Source organism: Mirounga leonina, unplaced genomic scaffold, assembly GCF_011800145.1.
Source record: "Mirounga leonina isolate KUSES-001 unplaced genomic scaffold, KU_Mleo_1.0 Mir_166, whole genome shotgun sequence".
In the NCBI taxonomy this organism is placed as follows: Eukaryota; Metazoa; Chordata; class Mammalia; order Carnivora; family Phocidae; genus Mirounga; species Mirounga leonina.
In genome coordinates this window covers 15,454,336-15,469,179 of record NW_023270418.1, presented here as the reverse complement: position 1 = coordinate 15,469,179, position 14,844 = coordinate 15,454,336, and the positions used below count along the sequence as shown (strand labels likewise).

The 14,844-nt window shown below is 41.0% G+C and overlaps 1 protein-coding gene across 1 annotated transcript in view; it reads right to left on the bottom strand.

Annotated features, from left to right (window-relative positions):
• Nucleotides 1-427: 427 nt before the first annotated feature.
• The window catches only part of IFTAP (intraflagellar transport associated protein), a 66,130-nt gene continuing 51,713 nt past the window's right edge, over nt 428-14,844 (bottom strand). The window contains exons 6-7 of the mRNA XM_035012593.1: nt 11,943-12,082; nt 428-2,702 (exon numbers count right to left, since the gene is read on the bottom strand). Of these exons, the coding sequence (XP_034868484.1) occupies nt 2,538-2,702; nt 11,943-12,082 (305 nt within the window). The 3' untranslated portion in view covers nt 428-2,537. The remainder of the gene's footprint in view (nt 2,703-11,942; nt 12,083-14,844) is intronic.

The window sequence follows — 14,844 nt, the reverse complement described above, 5'->3', positions numbered from 1 at the left end:
ATAGATCCTGTGCTAAAATCTTGTCTTAACCTCTCAGACGCTCTCTCATTCCCACATCGTATCGATCAATAATCCTTGCTTGTTCTACTTCCAAATCTCTAATCAGATCCATGCCCTCCCCCTCCACCTCCGCTGCTTTAATTTGAGCTCTTATCATCTCCCACACAAACTATTCCAACAGCGTCCAACCAAAAACTCCTACTGATTGCTCCCGAGCCAGCTCAAATATCACCCCCTCGATGAAGATTTCCCAGCTCTCCATTCGTGATTAAATAACTCCACTCACTTTGCCCAGTAGCTTTTGGTGCCCACCACTCTTCCAACACAGGCTGCCCCCTACGGCGGGGCTGGCAAATACAAATATGCATGATATGTGTGGAATTTTCAATGTTCTAAGAACCTCACTAAAAAGGCAAAGAGAAATCAGTGAATGTTCATAATACATTTTATTTAACCAGACATATCCATAATCATTGATTCATATCATTTCAACATGTCATCCACACAAGAAATATAATAAGATAGTCTACGATTTTTCATATTAATTCTTAAAAATCCAAAGTGTATTTCACATTTATAGCATACTTTAAATTAGGTACTAAAGCTGTCATCAAAAATAACTGATCTGTATTTACCTGTCATAAAATTTATAGATGAAAAAAATAGATTCCCAGACCCACATTGTTTCAAATGTATACTTGAAAGTTTTATAATAACCGTATCAAATATCAACTTTCTAAAAAAAGACTTGGGCCCTTTCTTTCTTTGTCATTGGCAAATGGTGTATTAGTTTCAGGTGTATGAAATAGGGATTTGACATTCCTACACACTGCAGAATGGCTACCACAATAAGTCTAATCACCTACCACTTGTCACCTTACAAAGGTAATAGAATGTTTTTGACTACATGTCCCATGCTGTACATTACATTACCTTTTTATTTCACATCAAAGTAAAATTAACATTTAAAAATCAGTCCCTCAGTCATTCTACCTACATGTCAAGTGCTCAACAGCCACACGCAGCTAGTGGCGGTTCATTGGACAGCGTGGCCCTGCTGAAATTAGTGTATGTATCTGTCTTCCGAACTAAACCAGACCATGTCTAATTTACTACCTCCTCCCCATTGCCTAGTTTAAGGCCTGGCACGAAAACAGTGTTTTATGAAAGTTTGTTGACTAGATGCAGAAAAACAGATGTGGAAATCACTTGACTCTGTGACATTAAATCAAGAATGTCCTTTGTTAGGAATGTAAGTGGCATACAGAAGCACAGGCCTGCATGAAGACTCATTAAACCTATGCACATTTGACTTGTTACTGATTGCTTTAATAATGAAAATTACTTCATACCTACTATTCCCCCCTTTTCAGTGCCTGCACTGTTCTTTTCTCCTTCTGTTAACACATTCATGGGTATTCTTCACAATGAGCACTTTATAATATGCTTCCACATCCTCCAGTTACCTTCTCTACCTGCCTTGCCTTCTTAAATTATATTTTAAGCTGCTGGAGACAGACATCATTCCTGGTACTTTGTAACTATCATGGCTTAATGGCAATACACAAAGTACAAGAATTTAATATATGACATATAATCAATTCTCAGATGCCTTCTTTTTCAGCGGAGCCTCTCCCCAATCAATTCTAGAAGCCCAGCCTCTCAGCACGCACATTCACAGCCCAGTCTCTGGATAGCTGGGACCAGTGACGGCCCCATGCTGTCAGTTCGTCTCTGCGTGCTGCAGTGTTTTACCCCCTAGGAGGGAGGATGATGTTTCCAGTCTTTGTTGCAATACCCCACATTACCTAATTGCTGTGCTGTCACCAAAATGGACCCTTCTGTTCTGTGCCCCGTGGGCACCCTGGTAGGATGGCTGAAGCTGAAACGGGCACAAGCCAGGGTATGCCAGGGCACTCTGCGCAGGGGGTGCCCTGGCAGGCAGGCCGGAGCTGAGGCAGCGTGCGGGCTGGGAGGTCCCTGAGCTCTCCGAGCAGAGGGGGCCCTGGCGGAATAGCTGAAACTAAAGTGGGGTGCCGGAGGGAAGGGCGCTGAGGGGACGGGCAAAATAGGTGAAGGAGAGTGGGAGATAACAAGCTTCCAGTCAGGGGAATAAAGGCACCGCCTAGGGAATATAGATGGCAGCTATACTTGTGGTGAGCGTAGCATAAGGTATAAACTTGTCAAATCACTATGTTGTACACCTGAAACTAATGTAACATTTTGTGTCAACTATACTCAGATTTAAAAAAATTTTTTTTTAAATGAACCTTCTGTAGCTGTTGCTTCCTATCCCCATTTGCCACCTCCATCTCCCCTCGCCTGCCATGGGATTCCGCAACATATGACAGCAGAGAATCCTATAAGTGTACAGATCTCTTTGGTCTTGTTACTTACATCTCCCTCTTGACAAATAACTCTGATCAATTAATGCACAAGTAAATTTCGACAAAGGGAATTATAGTAGGTTTACCTTTTATTCTAATGTTGCTTGCATAACAACAAAATAAACATTAACACCAAGATGTCTCGGTGAATCAACTGTGGGGTTCCTCTAAGTCTGTGTTGGTGATCTCTCTCTTTTGCTTGGATAGTTCTGTGATCGCATCCATCTCTGCAGGAGTGAACTTGGGAGTTAGCGTCACAGCGTCATAATCAAATTCTTCATCAAGTGAGAAGGGCTGAACTTCATCTCCGAGTGTCTGTAAAAAGTAGAAGGAAAAAAATCCTACGATCATTGTAAATGAAGAAAAAGTTGAAAACATAAACTCCCTATTAATATTTAATTCAACTTTTTTTAGATTTCAGCACTCTCCGCTGATTAAGCTGTTTTTAAGTAAAGGAATAAATTCAATTATTCAATCTGACCTAATTTAAGTCTCTTAATATGCCCCATTTGTACCATCCTGCATCTGAATGAATATCATTAACTAATTCTGCCCACAGCAGGAATCAGAGTTTCTCTTGCACACATTCATTACATTTTTACCACGTGTAGTGTTAGGGCTCGAGGCATATGGAAAAACTGAGTTACATTAAAATGTGAGAAAATACACCTTGATATTTGATCAACCTTCAATACACCTTCACCATTTACTAAAAAAGACTTGTATCACTATAACAATTTTCAAAGATAAAAATACTCTACACTTAATGCACTTACTTCTTCAGATAATACCTATAGCTCCCCAGCCAGTAACAGTGGGAATTAAAACACACAGCATCGCCTCAAAAAGTCCAGGATCTCTTTCGCCTCCCAAGAATTTAAAAAATATTACAGAATTTATCTACAAGTCAGAGTAGCTGCAAAGCGATGCAATAATTCTGTACCTATTTATTCATAATCTGTGAGTTTTAAAGACTTCCTAAAGGAAGGTAGATATTTTCCAATAAACAGAAAGAGACTATCTTAAATCACATTGTATTCACCCCTGAAAGAGCCTCTCCGAAAGCAAATGGTGTGTGATACAATGAAATTATCCGGCACCTCTATGTAGCTATATGATATGTGTGGTGATGCTAAAATAATTGAAAACTATGGTTTATGGATGAAAAAAAAAAAATATGTCCTGAAGCTATGATCAGCTTTAAACATTCTTGCATTCAAGATTATCTCATTGAGTGGATTTTGCAAAGTTCTTAAAAATAGACCATGTAGGGGCGCCTGGGTGGCTCAGTCGTTAAGCATCTGCCTTCGGCTCAGGTCATGGTCCCAGGGTCCTGGGATCGAGCCCTGCATCGGGCTCCCTGCTCGGTGGGAAGCCTGCTTCTCCCTCTCCCACTCCCCCTGCTTGTGTTCCCTCTCTTGCTGTGTCTCTCTCTGTCAAATAAATAAAATCTTTAAAAAAATTAAAAAAAAAAAAATAGACCATGTAGCTGAGAAACTATGTGCTGTTATTAAGGGGGGGGGAATGAAAAGTAGGTATCTCCTGTCTGTTTGGCAAGTTGCATCTTGCAGTTAGGTGTGCAGTGCTAATAGAAAACATGCAGCCATCTGCCATCCTTTCTAAGTAAAACCAGCAGGAGAACAGACGTCAGAGACTAGTTCATTTCCTCTTTATTTGAAACTGTCTTCGTACTTTCCTGACAAAGGCAATGCGGGGAGCTGCCACTGAGTGAGCTCCCACCTCGTGTCGGCCCCAGGACAAGGAACGGTGTGGGCATCAGCGGTCATCGTCAAACAACCCCTCTTCTGGAGCTCTGAAAGGTTAAGTAACTGGCCTGAGGCTGTACAATGAGTAAGGGAGAGAAGCAAGATTGGAATCCAGGGCAATCGGCTTCAGATAAAGCTTTACCTTCTCAACAAAAACACCAGCAAAAATCAACCTTGAGCTTTTCACTAAGCCAAGTCATAGATAGCTCTTGGGGAGAAAAGATCTTTTCTAAATAAGCTAAGTAATTCCCATAGCTTATCACAGAAAACATATCCAAGGCTCCACATAACACCATGACTGTCTTTAAAAGAGCAGCTGTACTCAGGAAGCCAATGTGCAGAGTAACCGATCTGTCCATTTTGGTCACTTTCTAAGATTAAATTTATTACCACAGTGAAAGTGACAGAGTGGTAAAATTGTCAAGAACAGCTCAGATGAGGGCACATAAACAACAACACAATATGTTCGTTTCCTGAACATAAGCATCCTTCCCATCTCCATCTCTACTCAGTAGTAAGCACTGTGGCTGGCAGGCCTGGCCACACCCCATCTTGAGCTGATTCCAACAGATCCTGGGAGAGGACCAGAAGGAGTCCCCTCTCTACCAGTGCATGCGGTCTGATGGGATTCTTACTGCCCTTTTATGCCTGGTTCAAGGCCTGGCATCCACTTGTCGGCCAAGTTTCAGGCTGCAAGTACCCACGTGGGCCCACCGCACTAGGAATTTGACCCCCCACCCCCATCCGAAGGCCTCTCAAACCTTACCTACACCTTACCAGCCACTCACTAGATGCAGTCCCTTTGCTTTCACCCACCTCCTTTTGAGGCTGAGACAAATCTCTTTGCTGTGCTAAAATCCCAGTGATACCAGACCATCATCCTCACATTCCCTCTACACAACACAAACAACCCTCACATTCCCACCTCCTTCCCCTTTACTTGTTCACTCCATAAACATGTACTGAGTGTTTAACATGTATTAGATATGGGGAACACAAGGACGAAAATAGCAAAATCTGTGTCCACCAGGTTTCCTCACTTCAGGGAGAAGACAGAGTAAATGAACAGTTTCCACATCATGTGCCATGCTCTCCAATAGAGAAATGCAAAAAGGGATTGCAAAAGCACAGCAGGGATGTGCCGAAGTTTACTTTACCCTCAGCTAAGCATTGCCACTCTCCAGAAAATCCTACTTGCCTCCCCACTCAACACCTACTCATGACCCACATTGTATTAGCAACCCAGACAAGAGTACAGCTTGTGTGTTGGACTTCCAGACTCTCTGATAAGGACTCACTCCCATGGCCAACTTAGCTCTACATATGGCCCAACCCATCATGTCCTCATTCCTCTCCCTTGTCTGAGGTCCCAACATACCTTGCAGCGGTAATATCCAAATTATGGTACTAAAGTTGTAGAAGTTTATCCTTAAGTGGAAAAATCTTATTTTCCTTTAAGTTCTTTTTTTAATACACTTAAACCTTTCTCGGTTATGGAGTATGATTCCCTTCATCGGTCATTTGGTGTTAACCAAAACAATAGCAAGGAATAAAGTTTTTAGCTGGTCAATAAATTTTTTTTTTAAAGATTTTATTTATTTATTTGACAGAGAGAGACACAGCGAGAGAGGGAACACAAGCAGGGGGAGTGGGAGAGGGAGACGCAGGCCTCCCACTGAGCAGGGAGCCTGATGCGGGGCTCAATTCCAGGACCCTGGGATCATGACCTGAGCCGAAGGCAGACGCTTAATGATTGAGCCACCCAGGCGCCCCTAGCTGGTCAATAAATTTGATGCCAACACAAGAGTTACTCATTTATAATACACTTAGAGTTATAAAAAATATACCTAAAAATATAAATTTCTTCACTTGGAAACGAAATTATTAATGGCAGCTATTGTTAGATCAATTCCCTAGGCAATCAGTTCAATGCTGAACTATAAAAGCAAGAAACCAAGAATAGCAGTAATTTCATATTTGCAATGCCAAAATGTGATGATACTCAAGACATTTTAAACCATGTGGGGGTATCCCTGTAATGTGGCCAGTACATCCCTGATTCCAAATGTCAGAGGGGCAGCCTCCGGCAGTCATTCAGTTACTTTTCATTCTTTCCACAAACACTATGTTCCTATGAAATTCTAAGCATTGTGCTAGGTGCTGAGGAGACAAAGATGAAGACTTGTCTGACATCATAGAGAAAGGAGATAGACATATAAACAAGTTAGTATAGTAAAATAGAGTAAGTACAAACAGTATAGTTAGGGGGTGATGGGAACAGAGAAGAGACACCTAACCCCACTCAGACTGTAAAGTACTGGAAAGGAATCAGAGAGGGCTTCCTGGGATAGGTGGTATCTAAGCATAATCTTAAAGGATATTAGTTAACAAAGTTGAGGGAAGAAGAACTTTGCAGATAAGAGGAGTTCTAGTGAGCAGGCCAAGGAAATAAAATGCAAAGTTTCACGTGTGAGGATCTGCAAGTAGTTAAGTGTTAAGGTAGAGAGAAGGAAGAGAGAAAGATGGTGCCAGATCATGACGGTCTTATATGCTGTTTATCCTCGAGATGATGAGGTCACTGAAGGATTTTTTGAAAGGAAGGTAGGTACTTGGTCATCTATGCATTTCAGGTAAATTCCTTCATTCATTCAAATTTTAACTGAGCACCTACAATGAGGCAGGTCCTGGACAGGTAGCTTTGTACAAAACAGAAAGATGCCCTACCTCTTGGAGATTACATCTACATCAGTTACTTGAAGAGTAAAAAGAGTAGATTTGGAGTGAGGGAGACTAGTTAGGAGCCTGCTGGAGCAGTCCAGGCAAGAGATAATGAGAACAGGGAGCTGAAAGCTGAGATGTGAAAATATCATAAAGTAAAACTGGCAGCACTTGATGACTGATTTGGATATGGAAAGGCAAGAATATGTGAAGGGAAGCAGGTAAAGAAAGACAAGCTCAGTTTTGAACATGCTGATTTGAAGGTACCCAAAGGAATCCAGATATAGATAACAACAGGCAATTGAAAACAGGAACCTGAAGCTCTGAGAAAGATCTGAAGCTAGAGATATGGATTTGAACACAAGCAGAAAAGGTAGTAAGCTAGAGATGAAAGTGGATCCAATAAAGAAGATGTGGTATATATGTACAATGGAATATTATGCAGCCATCAAAAGGAATGAGATCTTGCCATTTGCAATGACGTGGATGGAACTGGAGGGTATTATGTTGAGCGAAATAAGTCAAACAGAGAAAGACATGTATCATATGACCTCACTGATATGAGGAATTCTTAATCTCAGGAAACAAACTGAGAGTTGCTGGAGTGGGGGGTGGGGTGGGAGGGATGGGGTGACTGGGTGATAGACACTGGGGAGGGTATGTGCTCTGGTAAGCACTGTGATTTGTGCAAGTGTTGAATCTCAGATCTGTACCTCTGAAACAAATAATGCAATATATGTTAAGAAGAAAAAAAAAAGAAGGAGGTAGCAGGAGGGGAAGAATGAAGGGGGGGAAATTGGAGGGGTAGACGAACCATGAGAGACGATGGACTCTGAAAAACAAACTGAGGGTTCTAGAGGGGAGGGGGGTGGGAGGATGGGTTAGCCTGGTGATGGGTATTAAAGAGGGCACGTTCTGCATGGAGCACTGGGTGTTATGCACAAACAATGAATCATGGAACACTACATCTAAAACTAATGATGTAATGTATGGGGATTAACATAACAATAAAAAAATTAAAAAAAAAAAAAGAAAGAAAGTGGATCCAAGTTTGTAAGTGGGAAGAGGTTTAGCATGGAATCTTGAGCAACACCAGTGGATGGAGAGAAAACCCCAAAGGCAGGGAAAGAACAAACAGAGAAACACACAAAGAATCTGAGCAGAGCAGTAAAATGAGAACCAGTGGACCATGAGGGTCAGGCAGAGTAGAGCGATCCATTAAAATAAAGACTGGAGGGGAGCCTGGGTGGCTCCATCGGTGAAGCGTCCAATGCTTGATTTCAGCTCAAGTCGTGATCTCAGGGTCGTGAGATCGAGCCCCATATAGGGTTCCGCGCTGAGTGTTGGGCCTGCTCAAGATTCTCTCTCTCCCTCTCCCTCTGTCCCTCCCTTCACTCTCTCTCTCTCAAACAAGAACAAAAACAAAAACAAAAACAAAACTGGGAAGTGTCCACTGGGATCTGACAGTTACAGAGTAACTGGTACCTTTATTCTGAATACATCCAGGCAGGTGACTAGAGCCAAGGATGTTCTGCAGTATGCTGAATGAGGAATGAGGGGAAAGGAAGCAGAACCAACTAGTAGAGTCAAGTCTAATAGTTTCTGAAGTCTAGATGAGAACAGAGGGAGAATAGACAGTAGCCCAAGAGGGCCTGAGGTAAAGAGAAGGCTGTTTTTCCTTTCCTTTTGTTTTACTCCATTTCATTAAGGATGGGAGAGACTTGAATATGCTTACATGTTGAGGAGAATGAACCAATAGAGAGGAAAAGAGAGAAAGAACCTGACCGTGTTTTCATATCAGAAAAACACTCTCAGTGGGTAACGAGGTGTTTCGTTTATTTATCTGTTCATTCAATATTTATTGCACGTCCACCATATGCATATAGCACTGAACTCGGCACTAGTTCCTACTGTGTTTGCTTTTTAATTAAGTGAGCTCATGAAGACACACATCAGTGAATTCAGGGTCCTCCAAGACAAGGGCCACATATGTAATCCAAAGTAGATGTACACTGCAATTCAGAAGACATCACTATGATTCTTCAAAATGGCACCTTTTAAAATACAGTAAAGTTGCAATTCTATTTAGGTATTTTGGCTCTTGGCTACAGCAGCACATGCTGGGAGTTCTCTTCCTTTGGGTTAGGTTCATTTCAGGGTTCTAAGCTATACGACTCCAAGGCTTTGGCATTACAAACTGAAATTCTGATTTATTTCAAAGAGAAGAATCTGTGCAACGGAAAACCAAATCCCCTGCTACTAAAAAGAAAACAACTGTGAATTAAGTTATTAATGTGTTATTTTTGCCTACGGAGCTGAGAGAAATATGTGGATTTGAGGGGTCTCATTTCAAATCTAATTGAAATCTTTTCATGGCCCCTCAGGGAATAGAATTTGCACACTGTTAGAAAATGGCTAGTTTCCTTAAAATTGTTCATGTGACTTATTCAAAGAGAGACCCTGTTACCAGAGAAATCATTTTCATTCATAGTATGACACAGGCAAATTAAAGAAAACAGAACTAATGCTCAATCAATAAGAGCAGCATTTAGCTGTAGGCTATCTTACAAAGTAATATAGTAAATAAACCATCTTTATAGGTGAAATAATTTAGAGTCCCATTATGAATTGGAAAATCAGGAGATCTCCCATTGAAATACCACAAAATTTCTCCTATGATTTGTGGTTGGGGGAAAGGGATGGGAGGAAGAACACACAATTTTTCATCTTCCTAATGTAGATTCTTTTTGCTCTATAAAACTGTCACAAAATTCATCAAGACAGAATTACTAAGGCAAGAAGTTATTCACAAACGGAAAAATGGAAGGTTCTTGGAAAATGTTTGACTCTAAGGGGGAGATGCACATATATAAAACCCCAGTGACAAAATTAGGAAAAAAGTTAAATTGGTCTAATCTGTATCAGGAAGTCATAGCCTCTTCCTAGGCAATTAAGAGGAGGTCAAGACATCCAGGATACGTTTTCATCTTCGAGACTGATATCACAGAAAGCAGCCACCATATCTAGCCCAAAATTGCCCATTGGTTGGTCCTTACAGGACATATTTGCTAGAAATTGATTATTATGATCTTTTACTGGCAGTGAGTGCTTTAAAATAAGATTGATACTGTTAAACCAAGGCGTAGTTGGTATAGTATTAGGATTCTAGACAGTTCTGAGAAGTTTCTCTAACAAATTGTGGTCAGAAATAAAAATCCCAACCAAGATATTCTAGGTATTCGAAAAACAGCAAAAGTTCTTCATCTATGTTTCCTAAGTTTGCCAACACTAAATTTGTTCATATCATTTTGATTCCAACATTTAAAAAATGTTCACATTTTCTGGGAAGAAATTGATATTTCTTTTAAAAGATACAATCATATCCAAGGTTTTAACCTGCATTTTTACTGGCTACTTGATGGATTCTAGGAATCATTTAGTTTTTTTTTAACCCATCAACGGAAACGATTTTATAACAATTCCTATAATGGCACTAGGTGCCATGACCACTGGCTGGTCCAGCAATTTGTATGGTCACAATGGAAGTCATGAGCATGAACAAGTCTTTAAAAGAAACTGATTCCTGCTAGAAATAACACTGCAATTTTAGTTTCTTATTACTCAGAGAAAGCAATCTGTAATTCAAAGAGCACATTGAAGAGTGGCTGTCCCTACCAGTTTATCTGGTAACCAATTTTTTTCAGGGGTTTAATATAAGCCTGCAAGCCTCCTAGACACATTTCTGTGATGTCTGGAAACAAAAGTTCTAGGAGAAAGGGGCAATTTAAAATTGAAACGTATGGATTACCTTTGACTGAACGACTGCTTCCGTAACAGAGTATCTTTAAGCGACAAGACTGGTAGTACCCAAATGATCAAACAAGCAATCCCTAGGGGATTTATTAGGAAGCAATAATAAAGAGCCCTTCACCACTTCTTGTACCTGATACGCTTTTAATGTTGGGAGTAAATAGGGTGATCAAAGTCACTACCCAACACCACCAGCAGCCTTGGTTAGCATGCGTCTGTGACTTTCTACATGTGCCGCTGGGACAGCGCAGGCGTGGCAGAGATTCCGTGCCCCCTGATTGTGAAGCGCTTGGCTAGATGACACTTCCCAGCACCCCCGGTGGCTGGACAGGGACATGTGACTAAGTGGTCACCAGCGGAATGTGAGCCGTGGGGAAACATGCCGCTCCCACGCTCTTCTCCATTTCTCTGGGAGAAGGTCTGGGAGAAGGATCATTAGGACGGTGACCTGAGCTCGAACTTTCACAGGAGGACAATGTCCTGAGGCACAGTAGAGATCCAGAGAGAAGGAACCTGGGCCCCTGATGACCCCAGGAACAGAGCAAATGCTCACTTTAAAGGCTTTCCATAGGGCGCCTGGATGGCTCAGTCGGTTAAGAATCTGATTTTGGCTCAAGCCCTGATGTCAGGGTCCTGGGACTGAGCCCCATGTCAGGCTCCCACTCAGCGGGGAGTCTGCTGCTCCCTCTGCCTCTGCCCCTCCCCCACTCCCTGCTTATGTGTGTGTGTTCTCTCTCTCTCTCTCACTCTCTCTCTCTCTCAAATAAATAAATAAAATCTTTAAAAAAAAATAGAGGCTTTCCATAGACCGTTACATGAGAGAAATAAAGTTCTATCTCCTTTCAGCCACTGACTTACTGTTGGGATTCTCTACGGCAACAGCTTGGCCTTACCTTAACCAATACAAGATGTTTATAGGACCTCGGAAGCAAGAGGAAAAAGAAAATGGCCAGTCCAGACAAAAACAGAGAATCTATTGCATAGTCCCCAGATGACACTGTCCTGTAGCATGGCATACATCATGAAACAAAAATAGTTTCCACGTAAAAACATAACTGCTCTCCATGATTAAAAAGAAATTTACACATTAGAGATAAACGGCAGTCAGAGGGACTCAATTAAGCAACATGAATTCTAAATTTTCCCAAAGCTAAGAAAAAACAAAACAAAACAAAACACAAGGATATAGCAGCCTTTCTCTGAAAGGACAAGTTACAAAATCAAGGCAATTTCAAAACTGACTGAACTCCCTATGGAGTACCTCTTCCGTTTGTTTGTCTGCTCCTCTCACAGCAGGCCCCAGCTTGAACCCACGGGCGAAGGGCTGGGCCACAGAAGGAATGTAAGAAGGGACACGCGTACAGACGTCCTCCTCCACTTCACCTGGAAGCAGCAGCGAATCTGTTGGGTACAAAATATTTCACTTGATCCTTTCACCAAGTTCACAATTGACCTAAATCGCCTAAAAGCCTACAATAGTCAAAAGAGTGAAGTGAAAATGCTCAAGGAAAGTAGGTTTGTTCGACAATGCCTGTCCTCATTTGGGGATTTACCCAAGGGATTCCCTTTTCCATAAAATAGAAGTCAGTGGTGCATTTATTTTTATCTTATTGTCTCAAGGTCACATTCCATCCAAAAGGTCTGGGAGAAGGATCATTTAGGGACTGACTGGATCATGCCTCTCACCCCCAACCCAATTTCTACCTCTGTAGGAAAATAAGGCAAGATGCTACCTTTGCCTCATTTTCCCATATTTTCTGGAGGGATGGAGAGAAAGGAAATGAAGTGCTGAATTCATCCTGTAACACTACAGCATTATTTCAAAATATATATATATTAAAAAACAGTGACGCCAGAAGGAAAGAACTTTAACTTTCAGCAGAAAAATGAAGCGCTCTGTCATATGCAGAATTCATGGTCTGATGTTCGACGCTGCAAACAACTTGTTTCTAGCTTGTTTAGCACCATGACAAGAATTCATGGTTTTCTGATCCGTCTATGGTAAATGGATCTGTTGCCTTATTTTTGCATGTGTGACAGAACACGGGGACATCACCATCAGATCTTCCACAGCTTTCTTTAAGGGGGACAAAAAATAAAAACAAATAGAAGCACAACAGGCTTCCTCATCAATCCAAGCTTTCACAGGACCAGAAGGGTGGCTGGAGCTAGCGTAACTTGCAGCTGGCTCAGGATGATGCTGCTTGCTCCTCAATGATGATCCTAATGAAGACACTAATTAAGTTCTCAGTGGAAGTAATTAATTAACAACAGGCCTGCCTTGGCTGTTGCCAATAGCAGCATGTATAGGGAGATAATTAAGCAGGTATTGATATTCAAAAACTGAAACTTACTTGAAATATGTCTCTCACCACTGCAGATAACACCATCACAAAACACGTTAATTACAAAATTCTTAGGACTCCAGCAACAGAACAGAGTCAGCCTAGAAACTGAACTTGTGTGTGGGTAGGGGTATCGTGAAGAAGATACTTCTACTATGATTAATTATTGGAGCCTTAAGATAGGACCTAATTAGCAGAAATAAAAACAATAGTCAACACTTACATGAGCTGACGTTTTATAGGCATCAGTTCAGCTCATCCTCCCAACAGTGCTATTACATCCTGTTTCACAGGCAAGGAGCTCTAAGCAAGGAGAGTAAGCTCATTCAAGGGGCCACAGCTAGAAAGTGTCAGAGCTGGGAAGTCTGTCAGCGGAGCCCATATCTGCCCATGACGTCATACCATGAACTTCTTTTAAACAAGCAGTTTCATTACATAACTTATTGAAGTTTATCAGATTATACAACCAAACTCAGAGCCAAGAAATGTCACTCCTATCGCACATTAGCATGGTTAGTCAGTATTAAGTACGCTTAAACATTTTATACCCAGAGAAGTAATTTTTTTTTAAAACTCGGTAAGGTTGATGGAAAGATTGGCTTTCTAACATATCTACTCATGAGCTCAAATCCACCTCCCTCATTGAGCTCCCTGGTGTAACTAACTGGGACTGATACAAGCCTGGTCAGGGGCCTGCCAACGACAAAAACAAGAAGAGAAAAGTTCAGCCTCTTCATGGGAAAGCCTGTACCTATGAGATCACTGGCTGCCAGCTCAAACATCAGTTCAAATGTGAATCAAAATCAATTTTGCTTTCAGACCTATTTAAAATCTGATTGACAATATTCTGCAGCGAGGAGGACAACTCTCTTATTCCTATGCTGAAACTCTTTGGCTCCCTGATATGTTTGCAGAGAAGGTAGGATTTTCAACAAAAATTGTTTCTTTCATAAAGATTTTACTGCCATGGAAACAATTCCCTCAAAACAATAAGATTCAGTTTCCTCCACACCTTAAATTCTTGTCATTTGTTTCTTCAGTGTAAAAGCAAAATGCACAAATGCATATTCACTGATGCCTAACGCAGCACCTGACACATAGCAAATTCTCAACAAATATTTGAGACGGGAAATGATTTCCCCGCATCTCACCTTTTAAACTCCACAGTAAGTATCAAGAGTCTACCTACCAACAGGACATTGTGGATGAAGTAAACTAAATATAGTCCTTACCCTCAAACACTAAAGTCTGTTCCAGGGGTAAGATTTTCACACATAAAATTAACCCAAGAATAATCAAGAATAAAATTGAACAGCTTTAGCCCTAAAGAGGACAGATTTATAAAAGAGTGAAACTAATATGAACAGGAATAGTCTGGTAAGGCATATTTTATGAAGAAGGCTACCTTATCTTTCAGCCATTCTAAAATCATATGTAGGTTATTTATACTCACATTCTCTCAGAGAGAAAAATGATTGTATTCATTGATTGGGGGGGAATGGAATTTCTGAAGTTCTCTGTAAAATTCTCCAAAACTGAAATGCTTTATGAAACTTCATCTGATCTTATTAATTGTTGTTTCTGAAACAACCAAAGGCCTTGTTTCCATCTTAACTAAATACCGCTATCTTGGCTGATGTGCGATGCAGAGTCAAGGCATCTCTCAAAAGTGAATCTTCATGTTGGATGGCAAGACTGGTTGAAAACATTCCAATCTCTTCTTTCTCAACTACATGATAAGAATTTCAACATTTACAAACTATGTGTTTATGCCATTTGTCTTTCCGTATTAAGTCAATGATCACAAGTCAAAGGCTA